This window comes from Prionailurus viverrinus, chromosome B2 (genome assembly GCF_022837055.1).
Source record: "Prionailurus viverrinus isolate Anna chromosome B2, UM_Priviv_1.0, whole genome shotgun sequence".
Lineage (NCBI taxonomy): Eukaryota > Metazoa > Chordata > Mammalia > Carnivora > Felidae > Prionailurus > Prionailurus viverrinus.
In genome coordinates, this window is record NC_062565.1 from 142,204,944 (window position 1) to 142,232,246 (window position 27,303).

General features: G+C 42.3%; 2 protein-coding genes across 7 annotated transcripts in view; both read right to left on the reverse strand.

Moving 5' to 3' along the window:
- The window catches only part of TMEM242 (transmembrane protein 242), a 30,151-nt gene extending 5,972 nt beyond the window's left edge, over window positions 1-24,179 (reverse strand). Inside the window, exons 1-4 of one of the 5 annotated variants that reach the window (XM_047858962.1) lie at window positions 24,061-24,179; window positions 22,779-22,879; window positions 17,799-17,936; window positions 6,533-7,540 (exon numbers count right to left, since the gene is read on the reverse strand). In XM_047858962.1, coding sequence (XP_047714918.1) covers window positions 7,514-7,540; window positions 17,799-17,936; window positions 22,779-22,879; window positions 24,061-24,148 — 354 coding nt within the window. In that variant the 5' untranslated portion in view covers window positions 24,149-24,179 and the 3' untranslated portion in view covers window positions 6,533-7,513. The other 4 variants (XM_047858964.1, XM_047858963.1, XM_047858960.1 and 1 more) reach the window with 4 other exon arrangements.
- Window positions 603-17,876, reverse strand: LOC125165733 (L-lactate dehydrogenase A-like 6A). Of its 2 annotated transcripts, none has more exons than XM_047858958.1 (2): window positions 17,799-17,876; window positions 603-2,268 (listed from the first exon to the last, which is right to left on the reverse strand). In XM_047858958.1, the coding sequence occupies exon 2, from the start codon at window positions 2,205-2,207 to the stop codon at window positions 1,062-1,064; it is 1,146 nt and encodes a 381-aa protein (XP_047714914.1). In that variant the 5' UTR covers window positions 2,208-2,268; window positions 17,799-17,876; the 3' UTR covers window positions 603-1,061. The 2 variants fall into 2 exon arrangements, with proteins under 2 accessions (XP_047714914.1, XP_047714915.1); XM_047858959.1 differs by lacking the exon at window positions 17,799-17,876 and adding an exon at window positions 10,099-12,481 and having other exon boundaries at window positions 603-2,216.
- Window positions 24,180-27,303: the final 3,124 nt, after the last annotated feature.

A 27,303-nucleotide genomic window follows, 5' to 3' on the forward strand; every position in this document is an offset into this window, starting at 1 on the left:
AATGTGTAACTTTCTGAGAAATACAATCCCTGAAGCACTCATTAAAACAGCCACTTTTTATGACAGTGATTAACAACAGGGCACAATACAAAAGCAAAAGCTTTGTTAATGTGAAGTAAACCGAGCGAGAGGGATGCCCTCAGAGCATCTCAGGGCCACTCTGCTGATGAGACCTGGCCTAACAAGAACAACTTGTAACACGCTTCCCGGTTTAATGTGCAAACAGGTCAGGTTCTCAGAGGCAGTTCTAAAATAATTTCAGAGGCTTTATTTTTAGCGGCGACAAAATTTAGGGATGTCTCTCTGACAAATAAATGACAGTAACGCTTGCCACCTCTGTCAGGTCTCTTTCTAAAAGCTCTTTTCTATCTTTTTACACTTCATACTTTATATTGCATTAAACGCTTTATAACTGCTACCACCCAGACCACTACTATTTTCCTATTTTAAACTAATGTTTCTGCTTCACTGCCGTCCATACACGAGCATGTGTGTACATGTGCACCCCCTTCTCCCAACACACTCGCAGCTCTCATTTTATAATGCCTTTTTTTAAGGCCCACCTGAAAGGTTGTCACAGGGACACGAAGGCAGCTGATGGCTCCTTTACAGTACTTCTGTCTGTATATTTATTTTTACATTGTAGAGAAAGTCACAACTTCTTAAAAACAGTATATAAATGAACACAGTAGGTGTAAGCCAGCCAGAATGAAAAAATTAACATGTACTTAATGAAAATTATTTCTGTAACACAATAAACAAACCTATATCCTTTATCCTTTTGGACCAAATAGCAACTCTCTCTCTGTCTATGGCAAGTACTGGCACATCAGTGGTACAAAAACACCTTTGATGCAGTCACTTAGGAATTGTGTGGGGGAAAAAAATCATCCTGACATCTGTATGCTAAATAAAAAAGCTGGGGAATAAACAGATGAGTCATTGTACTTCCTTTCCTATTTCCAACTTCTAGCAATTTCAAGTTTATTAAAAAATTTGACATATACAACCCCACACCTACTATCTCTTCAATAACTTCTGAAAGATAGTTTCAAACAACTTTAAAGCTCAAGCTCCTTCTGAATTTCCCACAGTGTTTCTGCACTCTTCTTCAGACGGGCCTGTTCTTCAGGGGTCAGCGTCACCTTTACAAGGTCTGCAATACCACTCTCTCCCAAGACACATGGAACACTGAGGAATACTTCTTTGTTTATCCCATACAGACCCTTAATTATGGTGGAAACTGGATGCACTCTTCTAAGATTCCTCAAAATGCTTTCCGTTAAATCAGCTACAGATAAGCCAATGGCCCAATTAGTATAACCTTTCATTTTAATAATCTCATAGGCACTGGCAATTACATCTTTGTGGACATTTTTCCACTTTTCGGGATCTTTATCAGTTCCTATATCTGAACTCAAATCCTTCAGAGGGACACCAGCGATGTTCACTCCACTCCACACAGGGACACTGGAATCTCCATGCTCTCCAAGGACCCACCCATGACAGCTTTCAGAGTGAATACCAAGCTTTTGCCCAATCAAGAAACGGAAACGGGCAGTGTCCAGATTACAACCACTTCCAATAACACGGTTTTGGGGAAATCCACTCAATTTCCAGGCCACGTAAGTTAATATATCTACTGGATTGGAAACAACAATCAGTTTGCAGCGAGGGCTATACTGGATAATATTGGAAATCATTAACTTAAAGATGGCCACGTTGCGCTGGACTAAATTAAGCCGCGTTTCTCCTTTTTCCTGGCGTGCACCTGCTGTGATGACCACAAGGTTGGAGTTTGCAGTGACAAGGTAATCTTTGCTGGAGGCAATAGTCGGCATTTTCACGAACGGACTGCCATGTTGCAGATCCATGGTCTCACCCTTCAGTTTGTCTTCATCAACATCCACAAGGGCAAGTTCATCGGTCAAGCCCTTTAACAGGATGCTGATAGCACAGGCCATGCCAACCGATCCGGTTCCTATAATGGAGACTTTGTTGTGATGAACGGCCTCCTCGGAGGTGAAATTCTTGATAAGCTCACACTTGATGGTCGCCATCCTGGACACGAGGGTGACGGGCCAGGCGACCGGAAGGGAGATGCCTGCCGGCTGGCGGGGACACAGCGCCCCCCTCGGGCACAGGAAATTCACTCTCGCAGCCTCCACTCTCAGGCCGGCCCGCAGGACTCCCACAGACCAGTTCATGGCTACTCACTCACGAGGTGGAGGCAGAGAAAGGAAGAAAACTGCAGACAAGGTCTGTGACCTGAGGGCACAGAGCAGCAGGTGACCGTTAGACACCTCCTGCACCTGCTACTGCGGCGGCTCGAGGCCTTGGTGGTTGGAAGCCCCCCCCCACCCCCACCCCCACCCCCACCCCGGTCCACTACTGCGACTGCGCACGGCCGTGGCAGTTGGATGGCACCGCGTCCCCCCCAACTACTTCGGCTGTGCGTGGCCGCGGCGTCGGAGGGCCCCGCAGCCCACTACCGCAGCTGTGCTAGTGGGCAGGCTCGCGTGGCATGTCAAGGGCCTCCAGAGTGGTACTTTGCATGTCTGCTCAGGCTGGGGTGGTAAAAAGGGTTCTCTGGCAAATTAATTCCGTAGATTGTTTTACACACATGAATTCTCTTCCATTTCTAACTTGTATAATGGGCCAACCCAGATCCCCGGGATTACGGATTTTCTATTTTTGCTACAGATGCCAAGTAGAAATAATTCCAGTAGGTACAGATAAAAATAGGGTTAGATTTTCTGAACTGTATCCCTGCCAGAAAGAATAAGGTACGTGTTGTCTGTCTCCAAACGGCTGCCTTCACCATTTTTCTGCGTCTACAGGAGAAGCGGGGCTCCTGTTTTAAGTTGTATCCAATTGGAGAATTTTCTATTTGGAGAGGTTCCACTGCCTTTGTACCAGTCACGACCATGATCCACAACTGGGGGGGGGGGCGGGGGGGGGGAGTCACAGCGCTGGCAAATAAGGGGAAGGGGCCGACTGTGAGCTAGTCCAACAGTAGAAACTCAAAGGGAGATGCCGTTACTACTTTCTCATGCCAAAGGAAACCGTGTGATTCACAGTCCTGATTAAAAATTTCTCAGGTAGAAAGGTGGGGATGTAGCCTTCTATTCAAATGAAGATCTATGTTAAAGGTCTTTAAACTGGCAAATTTTGACCAACGCACAGATCAGATTATTGATTAAAGCAGTAAAATAAATATCAGTATATCTTGCTTTCCACTGCATTTCTCTGGTCAGTCTTCTGAACTTCCTTTGAAGTTTCTAAGGAGATAGCAACTTTACATCTGATGAAATATAAATATATACCCTAATAAACCCAGTAAGCTACGAAAGTCAAATAAAAATAGTGGCACTTTCTCCCCACTTATAAAACAACTCTGACCATGTAATAATTCCTCAAAGTTCTCCTCTCCTTTTAAGAGCAATATGCTCTTGGGGCGCTCAGTCGGTTAAGCGTTCGACTTCGGCTCAGGTCAGAGCCTGGAGCCTGTTTCAGATTCTGTGTCTCCCTCTTTCTCGGCCCCTCCCCCACCCATGCTCTGTCTCTGTCTCTCAAAAATAAATGTTAAAAAAAAAAAAAAAAAAAGCAATATGCTCTTCCCTAATAGGGCTCTTGGCACACACAGCCGCCTCCCAGTCAGAAAAAAGATTTCGGTTTCAGAACACCAAATCTCCACAAAATGAATATTTTATATTCAGGACTTAGAAATCTATATTCTTTTGTCACCGCAGTGCAGTCCAGGAAGAGAGGAACAATGAGCAAAGCAGTTGGTGAGGGGTGGGCAAGTGTGGCAATTAGTGGGGTTCCTGCAACCCTGTTTCGGTGGGACTCAGCACTCTAGCAGGGACCAGACGTACTGTTTAGATGGCACAGGGTCACAAGCTCCATGATACACAAAGTGGTGACAGCATCACAAACATGAGTGCTCTCCACACTGGTAGTCAGTTTTATGGTAACCATTTGCCAAATTAACAACTGCAATTTTAAAAACAATCATCTTTATTTAATGGTGGCTAACATCACAGAGGGATCCTTTTAAAAGACCAACTTTTGATAGCTGCAGTTTCTTCTATCCCAGGCAGAATAGAAATATTTAAACCTGATGCCTGGTCCCACCTTCTTCCTATAATGATTCCTTTGACCAGTCAAGTCATTTTCCAAGATAAGTGTTCTTGAGGATGAAATTCAAGCACATAACAACTCTTAGCTAGATGACTTCTTTCTATAGTAATTTTCTTTCTAGAGTTTGAACCTCTTCAGAAATAAAATCTCTGACAGCTGCCTCTTCAGCTTTTCCCCTTAGCCACAACTAAATCAATTTTGAGAAAATAACACTCTCCAAAGTAAAAATACCTCAAACAAAGCAGCTTTTTATTTACAGTAAGTCTTGAGCTAAGAAGGGAAGAACTGAGAAAGACAAAGACATGTACATGACCTCCACAGCAGATTTAGGTCTACTCAAAGATGTGCGAAGTCAGATACAGCCAGACAACTCCCTAATGACCTGTCTGAGGTGGTTCCTTATTCCTTTCGAATGGAAAACCTAACTCAAATGATCTATTCAAAAGGCAGTATAATATTATTGCTGATGGGAGGAGGATGCTTGATTACATCACCGAGGAAGGAGGAAGCAGGAAATAAAAGATGACCAGCAAGTCTCTGGACCACAAATTGTTCCAACTAAGCCATTCTATTCCACCTGTCTGGACTCTCATCCCCAGCTCTCTGGCCCTTTTTCTATCTAGGAGTCTGGTCCAAATATTCCATCCCCCCCCCCCACCCCCCCCCCAGCAGAACTGACTTTTAAAAATCCTACGCCACCAGTGTCTTTTGCACCTTTCTCCATCATAGGATTTCTCACACACAATTAAGTGTAATTACATATGAATCTGTCACTCCAAAGGGATCACCTTTTATTTATAGCATATCACTATCCTCAAGAACACAGCTTGGTAAGCAAATTCAGTAAATATTCATGGTAGAAAAGGAGTAGAGGAGTGCCTGGCTGGCTCAGTCAATAGAGCGTACGACTCTTGATCTAAGGTTGTGAGTTCAAACCTACACTGGACATAGAGATTACTTTAAAAAAATAAAAATCTTGAAAAGAAAAAAAAGAATGAATATAGAGCCGAGTGAAGTAAGGCTAAAGGTGAGAGAAACAGAAAGGTATGGCTGGAGAATCCACCTAGTACCAGAGTTCTAAATGAAAGGTAAAATGTGTAGATGCCTGTTTGGGGTTTCTTAGCAAGGCTGATGTATAAATTTTAGACAAAGCTATGGATAGGCTAAAAGATTTCTTAACTGTTTCCAAAGCCAAAGCCAATACCTCCCTTTACCAAGTTAGAACACACAAAAAAATAAAAAATAAATAGTAATAATAAAAGAAAGAAATTCTACAGTGCTAGAAACACAGTAAAATAAATATGCAATGGCAGAAAGAATATTTTCATTCTTTAAACAAATATTTTGTTCTTTGGAAAGCTTTTAAAAAGTAACCACTGCATAAAACCCTTGATTTGAAAAAAAAGAAAAAAAGAAAAAAGAAAAAAAGAAGTTGCAATGAAAGAAGTGTTAATTAATATTATAAGCTGTAAACTCACCAGCAAGCAAGTAGAGCATTATATAAACACAATTATTTTAAAAGTCTTCTTTGTGATTTAAAAATCATAAAATGCAAATTGTAGTTTTAAAACAAATTAGTGGGCTATGATTCTATTGCTCATGTACTAAAATCTATACAACTCTGTAATCCTTGTGTGGGGGTGTTTAGAAATACCAGCACCTTATGTAGTTTCCTTTGTCAGCAATACGGGGAATGTTGGGGAGGGACAAAAGCAGGGCCACACAGCTTTGTCTCCTGATAGAACAAAGGTAGACTGTCACTGCAAAACAACATTGGGATCAACTTCCATTTATGGTATTCAAATATCATAACAGGGATTGGCAAATTCATCTAATAAAGAACCCAAATCTCACTTCTGTTCTTTAAAGACATCATCTAGGGTATATGGGTGCTTCAGTTGGTTGAGAGGCCAACTTTTGATTTCAGCTCAGGTCATGATTCCAGGGTTGTGGGATCAAGCCTCATGTTGGGCTCTACACTGAGGGTGGAGCCTGCTTGAGATATTCTCTCTCTCTCTCTCTCTTTCTGTCCCCTCCCCTGCTCATGCACCCTCATACATAAATACATACATACATACATACATACATGAAAATGGGGGTGCCTGGGTGGCTCAGTTGGTTAAGCATCTGACTTTGGCTCAGGTCATGATCTCATGGTTCATGGGTTTGACCCTTGCCTCAGGCTCTGTGTTGACAGCACGGAGCTTGCTTGGGATTCTCTTCCCACCCACCCCCCGCCCTTCCCCTGCTCCTGTTCTCTCTTTCTCAAAAATAAAACATTAAAAAAATAAAAATAAAGATAAAGATATCATCTACACACAATCTTTGATGCACTTAAAAGAGCTACATGTATTAATAATTCAAAAGGAAAAAAAGGAAATATTTTAATGTAGGACAAAACATGAAAACAAGGCAATTGAAATTCACTGGTATGTGTTTAAACATCCCAAATTGTAGCTAAAAACTGACAAAATTTAATTTTATGGCTATAGGCTCTAACTGAATAGGTGTGGTTTTATTAATTCACTCCAAGTATTCTCTGTGATTGGATTCATAAAAATAATACCACAGTCCTGGATAACAGTTCTATTCATAAAAAAAAAAAAAAAAAAAAAAAAACCAATATAAAGAATGTTTGTATATGGACGTTATCTTCAATTTAGGTACAAACTTAAATTTACCTAATGGTAGAAGTTACCTTTATAATTTCAAAACTGCCCAAATGGATGAACTCCCTGTTGTGAAGTTTAAAGATTAGTTTGCCTCAAGACTCCAATCAGGCAAAGACCAGAGCCAGCATCAGGAACAGTAGGAAGAGCGAGGGGTGCTCAGCGGGGAGATCAGCAGGGACAGGGCTCAGAGGCCAGGAAGAACAAGGCCTCTCAGCCCGGCTCGAGCTCTGGGCGTAACAGAGAGAAAGGGCCACTCTCAACCGCAGCACCAGTGACACGGGCACCAGATCGCTCTGCGGGGCCTGCCGGTGCAGCGCTGGGTGGGGAACCGCATCCCTGGCCTCCATCCACTAGCTGCCAGTAGCTCCCCCAGTTAGGACAACCAAAAATGTCTCCAGATACTGTCAAATATCTTTCTTCGGCAGGGAGGGGAAGACAAAACTGCCCCCATTAGGAACCGACGGGTTAAAGAAGTAGGGGCCAGATCACGGAGGGGCCAAACCATCTCAGGGAACGTGGATTTTATTCTCAAGGGAACAGCGAGCCACTGACATGGCAGAAACCGTGTGCCCTAGGGGGCACCCTCTGTGCTAGGCACTGTTACAGGTGCTGAGAATACAACAGTGAACGAATCAAATGAGGTCTCTATTCCCAAAATTGACATTCTTTTTGTGAGGACAGCTGAGACCAGAAAATGGTCAAGAGAACTTCCTTTCGCAATCGTGCTGTGAAGAGAAGAAAACAGGATGCTGTCAGAGACGAACTGAGTGGTGGGAGGAAAGAGGCTACTGTATTTCGGACCAGATGGTCTGGGGAAGCTTCTCTGAGGAGGTGAAAGAAATTTGGGCTGAAACTCTAAATGTCACGCCAGAGCGGCGGAGCGCAGGCCTGGGGAGGGAGGGTCCTGGCCCGGCCGGAGGAAGGGGCCCGAGGGGAGAGGCTGGTGTGGCGCAGCGCGTGGGGGCGGTGGCCGTGGCGGTGCCGGAGGAGCCGGGAGCCGGGGGCAGGGCGCGACGGCGACCTCTGCAGCGGGAGCCGCTGCAGGGTTTTTCAGAGGAGTGACGCGATCCGACTCAGACCTTCCGAGTATCCCCAGCTGCCAGCCGCTGCGCGGAGGAGACGTTCGGGGGAAGGGAAGGAGAGGCCGGGAAACTTCCAGGGCGCTGGGCAAAAGGCCAGGGGAGGTGGGGGCCACGAGAGGAGCCAGGCTGTGTCTCGCGGCACCGCTAACAAGCAGAACTGGCCCACGGATGAGACGAAGGGGATAAAGGGAAATGAGAGAACCCACGATGAGTCTCTGCCGGGGTTTGGCTGGAACAGCCGTCGGGGGGGTGGGGGGTGGAGAGGGAGTGGCCGAAGTGGGAAAGACAGACCGAGGGGGCGTCGGAGGCGCGGGAACCCCGAGTGGTTGGGCCACGGTCACGGACGTGCCTCTCGGACCCACGACCGGCGACGCACAACACGCAGCTGTGAGGCAAATCTGGCAACAGATTGCATGGTTGTTTGAAGATGCCGAGGACGAGGTGAGCGGAGCGAGGGACCGAGGACGGAAAGAGAACAGATGGGCCCAAGTGGGAAGCCACTGGATGCTCCCACGTTTCCGGGTCTGCCACGGAGGAGCCAGAACAGGAGACGTGCAAAGATATCTGGCCAGGGAGGTCGAAGGGGTCTCGGAAGCAAAGAGTGTTTTGCGGAGGACAGAATGCTCAGTTGTGTCAATGTCGCTGAGAGTCAACTAACAGAATGATAAAGACCTGGGTGTGGCAACAAGGAGGGCACTGGTGACCCTACCCAGCAGTTTCTCTCAGGACAGGAGAGAAAGGGGAGGAAGCACAGACGGTGACCATGGCAACTTTCAGAAATCTTTTCCTTCCCTTCTCTTCCTTCTTTCTTTCCTCTTTCCTTCCCTTCCGTCTTTCTTTCCTTCTTCCTTTCATTTTAGAGACAAAGCATGCACCTGAGCAGGGGAGAGGGGCAGAGGGAGACACAGAACCTTAAGTAGGCTCCACACTCAGTGCAGAGCCAAATGCCGGGCTCCATCCCACGACCCTGAGATCAGGACCTGAGCTGAAATCAAGAGCAGGTCGCTCAACTGACTGAGCCACCCAGGCGCCCTGCAAAAGATCTTTTGTATGAAGGGAAGCAGACGAATGGGCTGGTAGCTGGAGAAAGATGAGGAATGTCAGAGAGAATTTATAGAGGCGGGAGAAACGGGAACATGTCTGTACACGCTGCAGCAGAGGGGAAACCGACAGCTAAGGCTGAGGATAATTCCGGAAGCAAGATCCTCTGGCAGATGGTAGGGGTCAGCCCTTGGTAGCAGCATGGCCACCTTGTCCATGGTGACATGAACAAGGCAGAGTGAGTGGTACAGATGCAGGGAGAAGTTTGGGGAAGATGAAGGCCATGGCCTTCTTGCAAAGTGTGGAGAAAGGACTATTGAGAGGCCAGGCGGGAGGCGGGGTGAATGGAGATTAGTCGTGACCATCTTGAGGCAGGGAGACACCCCGACTACAGTGGCTGTGGGGGTGTGGGAGAAGCAAGGCTTGGTGACTGTTTAGATACAGGGGTGACAAAGAGTGTGGTCGTGAACAGAATCTAGCTTTTCTCTCTGGGCAGCTCTGTGGATGATGGTGCCATTCCCCTGAGTGATGCAGGAGGAGGGGATGGGGTGAGGATGGGGTGAGGGGTGGTGAATGACCATGCAGGTGGGGACACGTGTGATGCCTGCAGGGCATCCAGTCGAGTGGGTCCAGGAGCAAGGAGCTCAGGGGTCGACTCAAGATGCAGACCTGGCAACCTTCTGCACGTGGATGAAGCCACCAGAGTGGATGGAGCCTGCAAAGGAGAAAATTCAAGGGCAAAGCAAGGAACTAGCATCTAATGTGTAAAATAAGGCAGCAGCATTTCAGAAGTAGATGGGATAGTGGGAAACAAAAAGTAAGGGCCAAACTAGGATTGAGAAAAATTACAAAACGAATAAAGAACTATAGAAGCCCAGCATTCGTTTGCACAAGAGGCAAACTGATGTATCCGAGTCATCAAAAAATAGTGAAATTATGTTCAGCACAAGTTACATTGTGGAAAGATACACAGCACATTTAAAAAAAGATTTCTTCTCAAAATTGTTAGAAATATTTCAGTCAGAAAAGTTCTACTGGAGAGACCACTTCATTGTCTGATATACCGGTAAATGACTAATAATATATATAAATATACCAACATACACATATAAATTTTTTCACGGAGTCTTAGAGATTTCTAAGTGACCAAGAATAGGTACCTTTCGCAACAAAGGTAGACACATGCTATCAGGTCTTCACTCCACAATGCCTTATTTAGAGAGATCTGCTCACGTGAGTCCAATTTTCTGTGCTCAGTAGAAGAAATAAGGACAAAGAAAAGGAAAACCCAAGTGAAATCAAGGATACTTTTCCTCTGGTGGAGTAAGGCTGGGAACATTCCTGAGGTGATTAAGCCTGCTTTGTGTCAGGCTTTGGAACAAGAAGGCTTTCATGGCAGACCTGATCTTTTCTAGTAATGGTTGCACATTCCTATATTATAAAATGCTTGGGGCCCTGTTTTACTTATAAAAGGAAAACGTGGGTTTTTAGAAGAGGTATATTGGCAATATGCCAAAAAAAGCTGATTTTTTTTTTTCCACCCCCTTGGCTTAGGCAAAAAAAAAAACCCAAACAACCCAAAACCAAAAAAAGACACTAGCTGTTATCTCCCATTTTAAACTGAGCAAGTCCCTGTGATTCGGTCTCTCTGTCACCAAATTGCTCCTCCACATTACACTGAGTGCCTCTTACCACCGGATGCCAAGCCCATTAGAGCTGCAATGAATGGGAAATAAGGGTTACAGAGATGTTCTTGTCACCTCAGACCTAGATTTAAGTGATGCACAGTGCCACTTCCAATTAATTTGAAAATGATTCCAGGAATATATTCCTCAATGCTCATGCCATTTGAAGGCCCTGAGCTTGACAGACGGAACTATCTGTGCAAGATCATGATGACTCTGTGTTCTGGGTGTTCTAGTAAGTACTATCAGGAAGTTGACGTGAGGCTGGGTCAGCTGACATTATGGTAATCAGAATAAGGAAGTGAAGTCCGCTTCCTGGGGACAGAAGCTGGTAGCTCTGAAATTAGATTAGGCAAGGACGCAGAAGGGACATATTTCAGTCACCTTTCAGATTTTCCCTGCAGATTCCTCAGAAGTGGCTACCATTAAACAATTTGCCAAGAGACGGATTTGTTTTTAATCTTTGACCAAACCAATGAGAAGTACAAAGCACAGTCTATTTTCTTCTTAGATATCTTAGAAGTTAAAAACTTCTAAGCTTTTCCATAGTTTTATTGACATATGCAGTGCTAGCATTCACAATGTTGCTTCATTTGAAATGAGTAACTTAAAAACGGTGTAGGCATAAAAATATTTAATATAAGATATACCAGATGTTGAAATTAGCAAAAAGTCAAAAGAAAGAGATTTGACTGTAATTAGCAAAAGCCCTTAAAGCTGGTCACAAGGACATTAAGAAATGAGCCTAAATATTAACATAAAAAGTATACTTAGCAGCAGCTACAAAAAAGAGCTGGAGAAAATACATTTTATTAGAATGAATCCAATATTGTCCTAGAGGAAAGAGATATTACTTCCCTTAAAGAATCTTTCTTAGAATAGCAAAGTTGAATGCCAAATTTTAGAGAAATATTTAACATGTGTTTTATTTACATATTTTACTTTTTATTTTCAAGGAAAAGGAAGCCTGGCTCTTGAGAAAGAACCAACCTATTATCAGCAGATGAGGAAGCAACACTGGTGCTGGAGAGATATGTTAAAACTCCAATCACAGGTTATTTGCATAAAAGCCTTTATAGCGACAGGGACTTCAAAGAGATGCAGTAAAGAAAGAAAGAGATTATTTCCCGTCTATCAGATTGGCAAACATTTCAAAGTAATAGAAGCCACTAATGGCAAGGGTGCTAGGAAACCTGTATGCATTGTCAATATCTTCTAAATGTATAAACTGAGCACTTAGCAATAGATATCAAAGACATTTTAAAAATGCACTTGGATTTAACAATAACATCATCTGTGTTTAGGACAAATTTCCTGACCAAGAAAAGTACAAAAAGATGCATGCCTGCAGAGGTTCACTATGGTGTTTAAATAGTGAAAAATTACAATCTAAATGCTATTGGCAGGAGACTGATTAAGTAATTATAATATAATGGAGCACCATGTAGCCATTAAAAATGATGGAGATTTATAGACTCTACTGTGCAAAGATGTTCTTGTGGCTATTCAGTGAAAAAGGTTCCAGAATAGTACAGTAAAACAACATTTATATATAATTATATGAATATGTTTATAGAAAGTCTGAAGGGATGTTTTTATTTTGGTAAGTGATTACAACTCAGTGAGATTTCTGGTGAGTTTTGTTTCGTCTTTTGTACTTTTCTACAGTTTTTTTTTTTTACAATGAGTACATAATTTTACAAAAAAACAAAGCCGTCTTTATTTTAAGATAGGTCCTAAACATGTTTTTCTTTAAGCAATATAGGGACGCCTGGGTGGCTCAGTCGATTAAGTGACTTCGGGTCAGGTCATGATCTCACGGTTCATGAGTCCAAGCCCTGCATCAGGCTCTGTGCTGACAGTTCAGAGCCTGAAGCCTGCTTCTGATTCTGTGTCTCCCTCTCTCTCTGCCCCTCCCCCGCTTGCATTCTGTTTCTGTCTCTGAAAAATAAATAAATATTAAAAAAAATTTTAAATAAGTAATATATGTAAGGGGTGCTTAGGTGGCCCAGTCGGTTAAGCGTCTGACTTCAGCTCAGGTCATGATCTCGCAGTTCGTGAGTTCGAGCCCTGTGTCAGGCTCTGCGCTGATGAAGATGCAGAGTCTGCTTGGGATTCTCTTTCTTTCCAGTGTTCTCTGCCCCTCCCCCACTTGAGCTCACATACTCTTTCTCTCTCTCTCTCTCTTTCAAAATAAATAAATAAACTTAAAAAAATAAGCAATATATGTAAATAAAAACAGTATCCCATGGTAAAAAAAACAAACAAAACTAAAAGTTCCCTTTATTTACAAGTAAATTTTTAAATTTAAATTTCTGGACAATTTAAAGTATTTCACAATAACTAAAAATGTTTTCATTCATGGCTTTATTACTGTTGAGGTTTTAGCTCCTCTGAGGGCAACAAGTGTAAATTATCCCTAAATTCTAACTACACCAGGTATCATGAATATAGTAAATACAAGGCACAGTAAATGTTAGCAACGGTGATTCTGATCGGCACTCTAAGACAACTTCACCTCCAACAAATGTTGAACACGAGTCCATAGGCATAAAAAAAAGGCCTAACGCTCCCGGTCATATCAATTAGGAATTATTTATGCATCCAACATTTTTCCTTCCTTCCTTTTCCTTCTAAGGGGAGAAAAAAAAAAGGCAAAATGTCTAACCATAAGTATGCTCAACCTTTTCAGAAATCCTTTCAAGTATCAATACTTAAAAAGAAAAGGTAGAAAAGTTAAGTCTTTGTGCTTAAGTTAACATGTAAATAATTGTAAATGGCATGGTTTTTTCTTTTGATAACTGGAGAATTACTATTTGGTATCCCTAGAAATCCTTATTTACTCACTGACAAACTTTTATTTCAACTATTCTCTAAACCTAAAATATCTGCCCCTAATAAAAACAATCTAATCAGACCTCCACGGTGTGAACTTGGCCTGAACACGGCAGTCTCCCAGGATCGTTTGCGTAGCTGCATCAGGGGACCACAAACCCATGGTAAATGCTCATTCTTTTCACAATTAAGTTACTGTGATAAAATTAATGCTGCCTCAGTCATAATCAGATGATAAAATACTGTAATTTAAAGTAATTGATGAATTCATACTGAGCAATCGGGCCTTGCTTGCTGGCCCACAACACTGCTCGGCAGGCTGGAACTGGTGAGCTGATCCCAGGCGGAAGGTGAACTGATTCCTCCACGAAGGCAGGGAGGGTCCCCTCTCACATCCTGGGCACACTTACCCTGCTTCAGTACGCTGACAACAAGATAGGCTCCACTAGCTCTCCTTTATTTGAATCTCTAATTAAATGATACACCATCGTGCAAAATACAAATTCATATCCGATGTTTTGTACATGTTCTATGTGAAATGAAATTCCATAATAATTATGAATACACAAAGAGTAAATCCAAAATACTTCTAAGAAACTGAAGACCTTAGCTTCGAGCATTTCAACGTGTTCTCTTTTAGGCCAGCAGATGTAGCTGTGAATTAAAACAGGGAATGTAAACCGCTCTCCTTCAGCCATTAGATGGCACCCTTTTTTTTTTTTTTTTTAAACTGGGTTTATATTGGCAATTTAATACAGTCCAGGGTAGCTACCAACAATTATTTGACACTGGAATTGATTTTGATTTACCTGAATTTATCTAGAATGGTCATATCAACTATTTATTGAGTACACACACTTGGGCCATTTCTGTTCAGCATTTTCTGAGACTGTTTTTAGTCAGAGAAAGATGACATTTCCAAATGTGAGGCAGTAAATAGTGATAAAAGTTCCACACTGGACTCAGGGCAACCTCACAATTATCATCAAAACTCTCTAGATGCAGAACTGAAATATACATATTGCTTTCCACAAGCTTCAGAGTGGGTCATATAATAAGAATTTGCTTAGAGAGTCTTAAAAACTAAGTCTTCCATAATAACGGTCTACTGGGGAGTCCTGTCTTGGCACAGTGCCTGGATCAGGGTAGGCCCACAAATGTCTTTTGAATGAACAAATTAACAAACACTACTGCTATTAAAAGGTGTGCTCTTGAAAAGCTGTCAGTGAATCATTTTTCTGGGAGACTTCTCAGATGTGGAGATCAAACTGATATTCCTAATGAACTACAGGTAGGGAAAGAGTAGATTTATATTCCCACTTTTTAGTTAAAGACATGAATATATAAAAAGATTCCAAGTATCATTGTATTCAGTAGTGCCAATCAGAAAATAATTTTTCTTGCTCAACTATTTTATCTAGGCAATAATCCTCCTATTGGTGCCATAAAACAAAGAAGCTCACATTCTAGAAGCTAGAATAGCACCATAAAGCCCATAAAACCCAAGTTCTTGAGCATTTAACTTAACTTAAATAACTTAGTTTTGTTGGTCTATGGAAATTTGGATTGATTTATTATGACTCTTCTAATTTAAAGACTATTCATATTTTCAAATATCTTAAAACTTTATTACTCAGTTTATGACCTACATTACTAAGTTCTGGAAACATCACCAATCATTTCCATGAAGTCAATATAAAGTGCTAACAGACCATCATTTTTATAGAAACTAAAAGCTTAATTAAGTATTTCATGCCCCCAAGTAGATTTCATACATAGTTGAAGGGGTTTTGTGAACTCCTAGGCAGCTGTGCTTCATTTTTAGCATAAATTAATAAAAATAAAATCTAGCACTATTGTTTCAAAAGGGTTCTATTGTGAAAATACACATTTAAGAAACACAGAAAAGTAAAATAAAAATTCACCCCCACACCTATATTTCACCCACATTATTTCTTTTTAAAAAAATGTTTTTAATGTATATTTATTTTTGAGGGAGTGCAAGTTGAGAGGCAGAGAGAGATGGGGACAGGGGATGTGAAGCAGGCTCTGCACTGTCTTGGCAGACCCTGATGCGAAGCTCGAACTCACGAATAGTGAGGTCATGACCTGAGCCAAAGTCAGAGGCTTAACGGACCAAGCCACCCAGGCACCCCAAAAACTTCAAATTTCTGCCAGACGTATTTTCTCTCAGTTTTTTCCACTTGTTTTCAATAATTGCTCTCATATTATATATACATATGAATACTGCTTTACCATTATATCCTAAAGACTTTTCTACTGCAGATGAAGGCTAAAAGGAGGTCTTCCTTTTTATGAGAAAATGGCCGGTCCTATACCAGACTGATGTTAATTACAATGTTGGGAGATGAGACCCACAGTGAAGATACCCAGTAAAACCTGTCAAGTTACTAAGAATGTGTGGGTGTGGATCACATCATAATCAAAACCAAATTAACCACCTCCTTCCCCTCATCCCGGCCCCTTCCACCTACTCCTTGATTTCCTATCTTAGCTAAGGGAGGTAACATTGGGGGGAAAAAAAATCTAGGTTTTAAAGACTATCAGACTTGGATCCAAATCTTGACTCTGTCAATTATAAGCTGTGTGATCTTGGAAAAATGACTTAACCTCTCTGAGTCCCAATTTCCTCATTTATAAAATGGGGGATATTAATACCTTATAAGCTGTGTGATCTTGGAAAAATGGCTTAACCTGAGTCCCAATTTCCTCATTTATAAAATGGGGGATATTACTACCTGCTTCATAATTATTGTGAAGATTAAGTAATCTGCTAGGTCTAAAATGTCTGGCACAACATCTGCAATGGAAGAAGAGATTTTACATTGGTCAAAAGCAAAATTGAGGACACAACAAAAAACATCAAAAATCTTCAATCGTGGGGAGGTTGGTGGGGGCTAAATGGGTGATGGGCATTAAGGAGGGCACTTGTTCTGATGAGCACTGGGTGTTACATATAAGTGATGAATCGCTAAATTCCACTCCTGAAATCAATAGTACACTATATGTTAACTAACTTGAATTTAAATTAAATCTTAGAAAAAAAATCTTCAGTCACGGCTCTTCTCACTTTTCCAAGTAAACCTGACTTTATTGTCATAAACAGTTACTAGCCAGCAAAGTGACTTTAAAAATAAGTGTCAGACTAGGAGAAAAGCAACATCTATTCGTCAGAATACTCTGAGTGAAAAGTACAATAATGCTGATGTTTAGTTATGATTAAACCAAATGTGAAAAATATAGTAATGTTTTTAATAATAATAATACCTATCATTCCCCCTCCCTTGCAATTTCCCCCTCTACTGAATCACTCCCATCAGCACGCACACATGCTGTTAATTCTCCCAACTTAAAAAAACCCTCTCTTGATCTCAGGCCCCTTCTAGCTATGACCCCATTTCTTTCTTTCTCTTTATGGCAGAACTCAAGATGTGCTTATATGTACTGCCTCCGATCTCTCTCCTCCATTCTTTTCTGTACCACCCCACTGAAGTTTTACCCACCAAGGACTGCCACACTGCTCACGTGGCAAACTAACAGTCTCATCTCACATGACTTATCCCCAGTGTACACCTTCTTCACTCGTGTCCAAGTCACCATTCTCCCGGTTCTCCCTGCTTTTGCTCTTTGGTAGAGAGGTCTCCTTTGCTAATTTCCTCCATATTCCCTAGCGTCTACACCTTGGGAGTGCCCAAGAGCTCCTTCCTCCGACCTCTTTTCTCCCTGCGTTCACTGCCTTGGTGAACTCACCTGGTCTCCTGCCTTTAAATATCGAAGAGTCTCAAGTTTACATCTTCACCTCGTACCTCTCCTCTGTGTTCGAAACTTCTACACCTAACTGCTTGCTTGACTCTCCACTTAGCCATCTAATAGGCACGTCAAACTCACAGGCCGCGGACTGAGCTCCTGACATTATCCCCGAGCACCTGCTCCTCTCACACTGGTCCCCGTCCATCTTCCAGCTGCTCAGGCCAAAAGCCTTGGAGATCCTTGAAGTCATTTTTTTTCCCTCACCGCTCACATCCGATGTATAACAAATCCTTGCTGACTCTACTTTCAAAATATACCTAGAACTTCTTTTCGTCAACTCCACTGCTGCCACCCATTCCAAACCACCATTGATTCTCACCTGTCACAAAGAGCCTGGTCCACAGAACTTCCTACCAGTAGTTAAAAAAAAAAAGCCAATCATTCCTAATATATAGCTTTTTAGCTTGGGGTATAGGTTACACACACAGTTCTTGAAAATCAGGCAGATTTAGACCACAGAAAGTAGAATAAACATTCCAGATATCAATTATAGGATTGTAGTTACTTACACTGTGTACTCCTAAAGCTTTCCAGACTGCGAAGCTGATCACACCAACCCCACACCACGCATAAAGTGAGCCCCAACCCAAGGCTCGCAAGGCAAGGATAGACCCGCTCTCCGGTAAGGCAGCCGTGGCCATACTTCCCTGCGATGAAGACAGAAAGGAAAAAATCACCAGTTCAGAAAGAGTAATTATTTGGGGAGTGTTTGAAATTCTTGACTCTCTGAATTCTATCATAATATTGGGAAGCCGGACCAACCCAAGTTCAAATACCAGCTTTGCTACTTAATAACTGCAGGACTTAGGTCACAACTTCTCTGACAGATATTTGAATGTGCAAGGAATTACCAGGAGCTTTGCTAGATACTGAAGAGAAAAAAGTAAATAGAGTAACTTCTTTCTGATTAAAGATTTCAATCAATGGGGGGGAGGACACAGACTCATAAAATTATGATCTAAATGTAATGTGCAACAGTAGAACTATACATGGTCCCTGAGGAGGGCACCTAGTCTATTGCTGCAGTTAGAGGAAGTTTTAAGGAGGGGTTCCTGAAAGAGGTGAGCTAAATCTAAATCATTGCAAAGACTTTTAAATATATATGCAAAATACGGGCACACGGTAGAAATTCAGATTATGGCAGCTATTAATGAGAAATGAGAAAATAAACAATGACTCTCTTCTTGGGTTTCAAGGTATAATATTAAGGTAAAAATCTATAATCATAATAATAGAACAACTTTCAGACTATCAGCATACAAATGTGACTAGAGATGAGTAAGAATGCAACACACCTTCAAAAGGGAATAACCACCCCATCACTGAAGGCACTGATTGCTGGGTTTTTCCCCCCAAAACTTCTTTGCTATTTTTACTATAATTATTCCAGAAAAACCCTATAACATTCTGTCAAGATTCCTCCAAGTCCATTAGAATGTCATCAAACTGATTGGCTAATGCGATGAGATAGAAAATTTACGTTGTCTTCTTCTAGAAATGTATTTCCATTTACTCCAGACTTTCTTTTTTTTAATAATTTTCTTTATATTGCTCAACCTGTTGAATAAAGGATTTTAGCACAGGTGTTGTGACTGTGAATGTTACTGGTAGCACATGGAGACGCTTGGTTTATCTGGATCTCCATGCCTTGACCCAGTAGATACTCAATATTTGCTGACTTACCACTTTTTTGTAGATATGAGACCCAACCAGATTTTTCAAGAGATTTTTCTTTAGCCATTTTCTATGATAAAACAACTCTCTTATCCCTTTTCTCCTGACGCTATAGTTTCAGAGCGTTTTTCTGGATACTACACAGCTCATATAAATTCACTAACTTCTAATTGGCCTGAATTTTCATCCAGAAGCAGCACCATTAACCAAATATTATTAAACCAAGGTCAATTTAGGTGCCTAAATTTTATTTTAGAAAACTTAAAAGTTCCTTATTTCCCTGGGAAGGACAGAAATTATATATGTATTACATATGTACATGTATTTTTTTTTTTAAGCCACCTTAGCTTATACCTTTCTCTGTTGATTCAACAAAGGACAAAGAAAAATGCTCACTCATCACTTACTATTGCCTTTCAACTCCAAGTTTTCTAGCATGGGACTCAGCTAAGACAATGAAATTAAGACTTTAAAGAAATGATGATCATCCTCCTGAAATAAAAGCAGTGTAGGCAGTCCCCAACTAAAAGCTGATCATTTTCAAGTTCTGAGTTGCAATCTGAATCTGTATTATAAATAATAGCTAGATTCCGGGCAGAAGATTATTTAAATAAAAAGTGGCTACAAATAATTTCTTCTCCAAAAATAGTCAAAGATGGAGACATCGCCATGGTGAGCAAGCTGTTTAATCCATGTGTGCCACAGATTAATGGGGACAATACAGTAACAGTAACTCACAGGGTTGAGATGGGGGTTAAGTGAACCCAACCCTTACAGTAGCAGCTAGCACATGGCAAGCATCAAATGTTAGGTATTATTATCACTATCAGTGCCAGAGAAAACTGCCACGCAGGGACTCTGAAGTACACTGCCTGAGTGGTATCCTTAAATGTGTGCTTGCTCAGTGTAAATGTATTAACTGCTTCAGAACCTCTGAGCTCCTTTACAAACCTTTACCTCTCAGAGTCTGGATCAATGGTAATACTCTAATTCAAATGCTTCCCCAGAGGGGAGGTGGAGCTGTACACAACATATTTAACATCAAGGGCCAGTGGTTCTCAAACTTTCTGGTTTCAGGATCCATTTATGCTTGGATCCCAAAGATTTCTGATTATGTGGATTGTATCTATTAATATTTAATATATTAGAAATTAAAACTAAGAAATTCTTAAGTTTTATATATTACTTCATTTAAAAATAAAGCCAATATAGATTAATGTAAACCTATTTAATATAAACAACTATCTTACAAAAGAATTTAGTGCAAGTAGGCAATGTTTTACATTTTTCTTAAGCTTTTAGAAATCTGGCTTAATAAAAGACAGATGAATTTTCATAAATGCTTCTGTATTCAATCTGTTGCAATATGTTTTTCAAGTATCTGAATAAAATCCAGCCTTACAGAGGTATGTGGTTAGAAAAGGGACAAGTATTTTTTTTTAATGTTTGTTTGTTTGTTTTGAGCAGGGGAGGGGGAGAGAGAGAGAGAGAGAGAGAGAGAGAGAGAGTGAGAATATCCCAAGCAGGCTGCAGGCTGTCAGCTCAGAGCCTGACGCAGGGCTTGATCTCAGGAACTGTGAGATCATGACCTAAGCTGAGATCAAGACTCTGAGCCTTAACCGACTGAGCCACCCAGGTGCCCCAGGGATGAGTATTTTAATAGCCTTTCTTTTCTGATGCTACACCCAAACTTCACAGATAGTTGCACTTTGGAATCTGAAGTCACGCTGATGAATTTTTCTACTTTGCTACATTAAAATCCATTAGTCTATTCTGTACTTCAAATGGGCCTTTCATCCATGCATTATGATCGTTCAGAAAATATTGATTAACCAAGTTATGCAGATCTCCCCAATGTTGACACCTCTTATTAAATATTTAAAATTTCACATCATTAATATTACCACCAATCTCACCAGAAAAGCCTTTAAGTATTGAGCACCTATCAAGATCAGAATGGCAGATACAAGTTTCCTAAAATCTACTTTTCACTTGCAAGCTCGAAGTTTACCACTGGCAACAAACACCAACAATGCGTGCCTGAAGAGACACAGGCTCGTTTTGTTCATTTTGAAGGAAATGTCTGCCAAATACCCACTTCTGAGTAACTATAGTGTGTCAGTTGCTCTTTCAAACGAAAATGACATTACATGGGGAAAAAAAGCAGCTAGTTCAGCATGCAACTTAATCACACAATTGCTTTTCCTGGAGAAACACATCTTTCTTTGGTATAAAGCAGAAGTGCTTTACGCCTACCGCCCGTTCCTTCACATGGAATATTACAGAGGTACATTCAAGGGTTAAGATTTAATAAAATTAATAATTTTACTGCTTTAACAAGGGCAGTCTTATGCAATTATGGCTTTTTTTTTTTTTTAACTACAGGTGCATGGTAATGAAAGACACAGTGACTGCTAGTAGTTTGGAGCCACTGCCTTGATTACACCAAGGCACCAGCAGCTTTACCCCCGACTGCTTCCATACCATTAGTACAAATGTCTGAGTGTTATTATGAAAACAGTTTTGCTGTTACAGATCTCCCAAAGAGTTTCTATGGACCGCAGCTTGAGGTGGAAAGAGAACTCGACTGGTTTATGATTTTCACGTAACACTGCTCTTCAAGTTGTAATTATACAGTTAACTGTGTAAATACTTGTTTAATATCTGTCTCCTGCACCAGATGCTAGCTTCCTGAAGGGCAGATATTTTGCTCATCTCTGTATCTCCGGCTCCTAGCAAGCACAATGCCTGACACATAAAAGATCCCCAAGTTAACACTTGTTGAAGCAATAAAGTAATGGATAAATACACCATATGGGATGGAGAGGGCAGAGACAGGACAACACACGCCAACAAGTAACAACTCAACGTAAAGAAAAATCCTCACCAACTGGGGAAATGAGGTAGATACGTCCACATGAGTGATCACTCAATCTTGCTCATGGAGTAAGAATTTTCTGCCATAAGTAGGTTATGGTCATTCAACCAAAACTTATTGAGCACCTGTGTGTCAGGCCCTTTTCTGGGGAGCAAGGCTGCCGCAGTGCACACGCATGTGTGGTCTCTGGGTTCAAGAAGCTGACCTATGTTTTTCATTGATGACAAGACGCACTTTACTTCAACAATTTAACATTTTTGAAACAGAAATGCCTCTGGTGCCTGGCTGGCTCAGTCAGTAGAACATGTGAGTCTTGATCTTAGGGTCATGAGTTCAAGCCCCACGTTGGGTGTAAAGTTTACTTTAAAAAATAAAACGAAATGCCTCTGGCAATCAGTATTATGTCAAGAGTTGATAATGGCATTACTTTTTTTTTTTTTTTTAGTGGCACATAAAATACTGGAGCCTCTAACAACTCATAGGGAATTACCCAGATTTAGTCTTGTTCTGCTAAAATTTAAGAAAGCACATAATTAAATACATCTTTTTAAATGGAAATAGGGGTGCCTGGGTGGCTCAGTTGGTTAAGCCTTGGACTTCGGTTCAGGTCATGATCTCCTGATTTGTGAGTCTGAGCCCCACACCAGGCTCTGTGCTGACAGCTCGGAGCCTGGAGTTGGCTTCAGATTCTGTGTCTCCCTCTCTCTCTGCCCCTCCCCTGCTTGCTCTTGCTCTCTCAAAAATAAACATGAAAAAAACTTTAATGAAAATAAAGACGATTAATTTGTACACTTCTTGAATCTATAGGTGGACACAGGTTTACTTCTTAAAACAATATGAAAGGCCACCAACATTTTTTTCACTTCCCCTGTGCACACTGGCTACCAGCTATCTGTAAGCAGTAACACTGCTATTAATGGATTTCCTTGTCACAAACCTTATTGAACCATTCAGGGCTTTTCTTTTTAGCCAATGATAATGTTGTAACAAATCCGGCTACCATTCCTGCTGCAGCAACAGTACCAAGGAAAACTCCACCTGCCAAGAGTTTTGGGGGTAGGGCATGGAGGGTGAGAGGGATTAAAGGGAGGAAAAGAAAAAAAAACACCTTAAGTTAAGAGGACATACACAAATAAGTTTCAGACCTTTTTTTTTTTTTTTTAAGAGAGAGATTATGAACAGGTTCTGTGCTCAGTGTACCCAAGGAGGGGCTGGATCTCACTACCCTGGGATCACGACCTAAGCTGAAACCAAAAGTTGGTGGCTTAACCCACTGAGCCACCCAGGCACTCCTTTAAATTACATTTTAGAGGTGCCTGGGTGACTCAGTGGGTTTAGCCTGGGACCTGATTTTGGCTCAGGTCATGATCCCAAGGTCCTGGGATTAGGACCCACAATAGGCTCTGAATTAAGCCTGGAGCCTGCTTAAGATTCTCTCTCTCCTTCTGCCACTGTCCCCCGCTGGTGCACTCTCTCTTTAAAATAATTATAATAGGGGCGCCTGGGTGGCGCAGTCGGTTAAGCGTCCGACTTCAGCCAGGTCACGATCTCGCGGTCTGTGAGTTCGAGCCCCGCGTCGGACTCTGGGCTGATGGCTCGGAGCCTGGAGCCTGTTTCCGATTCTGTGTCTCCCTCTCTCTCTGCCCCTCACCCGTTCATGCTCTGTCTCTCTCTGTCCCAAAAATAAATAAACGTTGAAAAAAAAAAAAATAATTATAATAATTTTAAAAACTATAAAAAATAAATTACATTTTAAGTCCCTTCTGAAATTTGAGAAACGCTAACTAGGCAGCTCTTGCCAAACATAAACAATAGCAATGTGAAACCTCTGGTGCTTGCGGTCATCCTGAGGTATCCGTTTCCAAGTGGTGAGAATCGTCGCAGGGTCCCTTACCCTCTTCACCCGGAAGGTGCCATGAAGTTTTTCTCCGGGGGGGGGGGGGGGGGGGACGAGATAGTGGGAGTTCGAAAGGGGACGGCACGAGAGAAACTGCAGAGTGATGGGGGAAATGCAGCACACACGACATCTCGAGGGACCAGCCCCAAGCCCAGGGGAGATTCCAATGGGCACGACCCCTGATCTCCGTCCCCACCGGCTAAACTCAGCGGCAGCCCAAGGGAAGGTCTCCCAGGGCCGGGTGTGTGTGGAAATGGAGGCTTCGGCGCAGGCCCAGGGTGAGCTCGCCCGGGCACCAGCACCTCACCACACCACACCACACCTTTAATCAGGAAAAGCCGATCGTCTGTAGATTCCGGAGCCTCCAGACGAGAGGACGGCTGCCCAGCCCCAGCACCCGCCGCCTCCATGTTTCTAGGCCTCCGCAATTGCGTCCGACGCCAACTGAGTCCGGGTGGAAGCGAGAGTGAGGCGGAGGACAAAGGTTCCGCTACCTCCTCTCCCTGTGCGTTCTGAATACTGGTCCGGGGAATGGCGGCTCACCCCAAACCCTCTCTCTTCCCCCGCCGACGGGCGAGGACAACAAGGTGGCTGCCCGTGGTGACCCCACCCCAGCCCCGAGGGCGGCGTCCTCCCAGGCCGGCTCCAGGTTGGATCATTTGCCTGCTCCAAAGTGATGGTCGCTGCACTTGAATACGGTCTCTTTCAAACAGTGCTCGGCCCTGACTCTAGGAGGCAGTGAGCGGTCGCGCATTGAGCCAGGAGCCCAGTCCCAGCCAGGTTTGAGACCCTGGAGTTCAGTTTCCTGAGCAGCCTTACATTATGTCCAGGGATTTACCCACCCCTAATGTTTCACGATTCTAGAAAGCAGGTCTCCCGTCTTTTCTCTGTACTTTTCTGGGAAATTTCGTAACAGTCTTCACTTTAGGTGTAAGCGACAGGTTTTATCTCTGGAAGAGAGGCCGTCTCACAGGTCCGCTGCGATAGATCTCCTTCCCTGGTAGTTTGATTGATGGACCTACCAAGAGGAGTGGATGGCTATTGGGCTGAACTGCAGCGAGTGATACAACTGAGCGAGAACAGCTGAGGACAACCCTGAGGGGTTGCTAACACGGACTGCAAGGCTGCACTAGAGTCCTTCTTGCGGGGGAAACGCTGGTGCAGGCGACCCCCAGACGCGCCTAGTCTTGACAGTCTGGGAGGCTGGTGTGCCCACGGGGGTGGATTCTGTAAATGGTCCCTGAGAGGAAGAGGCTGGAAGTCATAAACAATCTTTTAAGCCTCTCAAACACAGACACATGACATCATCTTTCAAAATGAGACAATCTGTCCTTTGTTCAATGTGAACACACACACAAAAGCCATGAACTTCTTGAGGATGAGGATGGAGATTTTTATTCATTTTTATATTCTCTGGCTCTCAACCTATTATCTGGTCACACATCATAAATTTTGGGTGAATGAATAAATGAATGCATTAGTTAATTGCAATTAGTAGCTCAACCCTGGGCTCAGGTCCTCAATCCCTTCTCTGCCATGCGAACTTGGCTGAGTTATTGAGGCTCTCTGCCTCAGTTTCCTCATATGTAAAACCAAGGAACTGATAGTAGCTGCCTCACGGGTTGCTGTGAGAAGTAAAGGAAGCAACATAAAGAAGTTAGCACAGTGTCGGGCACAGATACTCAGTACGTGTTAGCTTTAGTTATGATACCTTTTAATTTCCAGTAACTGTTTTGCAGCATCGCCTATGGAAAATTTTAAGTTATAGATGCCCAGGGCCCACCACTGAAGATGATTGCTCTGAAGGTCCAGGCAGGGCAGTGTAAAAGCTCCACAGGGAGTTCAGATGATCAGTCAGGTTGAGGACTATTCTGTTTCTGGCTGAAACCACACAAAATTTATCTAAACTGTGTGTGCCTTGGAAGCAAAATGCCAGAGTCTGAAAGGGCCCTTTAAACTGGTAAATGCTGTACTAACTCGTTGAAGTTCTTTAGGACCCATTCTTTCTCCTTTCTCTTGTACAAAATGGTGATCATAGCAGCTAACATGTTTTTTGTTTTTTTTGGTTTTTTGGTTTTTTTTAGTGCTTTCTGTATGTCTGGCATGGTGCTAAGTGCTTCAAATATGTTATCTCATTTAATTTTCTTTATAAACTCAGAGAAACTAACTAACTTGCTCGACTCCCACAGCTGCTAAGAAGCAGAGCCAGGATATAAAAGAAGATCTGCTTCTAAAAGCAACAAAAGCAAAAGGAAATAAGGGCTACAACAGGCCGGAAGCCTCTGCACAGCAAAGGAAACAAAATGAAAAGGCAATCTACTGAATGGGAATAAACATTTGCAAATCATATACCCAATAAGGGGCTAACATCCAATATATATAAGGAAATCATACAAACACATTCACACAAAACCACCCCAAAAGCCATAAAAACTATACATGGGCAGAGGATCTGAATAGACATTTTCCCAAAGAAGACGTATAGATAGCTAACAGACATGTGAAAAGATGCTCTACGTCATTAATCATCAGGAAAATACAAATCAAAACCACAGTGAGATATCACCTTGCACTTGTTAGAATGGCTATTATCAAAAAGACAAGAGATAACAAATGTCGGTGAGGATGTGGAGAAAAGAGAACCCTTGCACACTGTTGGTGGGAATGTAAATTGGTGCAGCCACTATGGAAAACAGTACAGATGCTCCTCAAAAAATTAAAAATAGAGCTACCATATGCTCCAGCAATTCCACTCTGGCTATTTATCTGAAGAAAATGAAAATACTGTCTTGAAAAGCTACACCCTGATGTCTGTTGGAGCATTATTTACAAGAGCCAAGATGTGGAAACAATCTAAATGCAGACCAGTCGATGAATGGATAAAGAAATTGTGGTATGCATGTATAATAATATTATTCAGCCATAAAATGAATGAAACCTTACCATTTGTGACGTGGATGGACCTCAAGGGCATTATGTGAAGTGAAAGATGTCAGACAAAGAAAGACAGATACCGTATGATCTTTCCTATATGTGGAATCTAAAAGAAGAAACAAAAAAAAATTAGCTCATAGATACAAAGCACAGACTGGTGGTTGTCAGAGGCAGGGGGTGGACGGTAGGAGAAATGGGTGAAGGGGGTCAAAAAGAAAAAGAAAAAGGAATAAATAGAAGAAGTTCTACTCAAATCCTTATCCTGTGCCCAGTGGTCCTCAAGCTCGAGCTTGATAAGTGCAATCCCCTGGAAGGGCTTCTCTCCCAGAGTTTTGACTCAGTGGTCTGGGTGGGCCTGAGAACTTTTATGTCTAAGAAGTTTCCAGGTGAGGCTGATGCGTCTGGTTCCACTTACAGAAGCTCTTCTCCCTGCTTTACTCTCCCAGTTTATACCTCTTAAAGCTACACCATCTACTTTAACACCTGGAGTTCTCTTCTCCCAAAACTGTTCAGAGAGAAACCGTGCAGGCTCCCTCACTCCCCCTGTCTTTGCTGTCTTTCCCCTCCCCCCAGCAAAACCACAGAATTTTTTTTTTTTTTTGTATTTTAAGGGTTAAATTGCTATTTACTG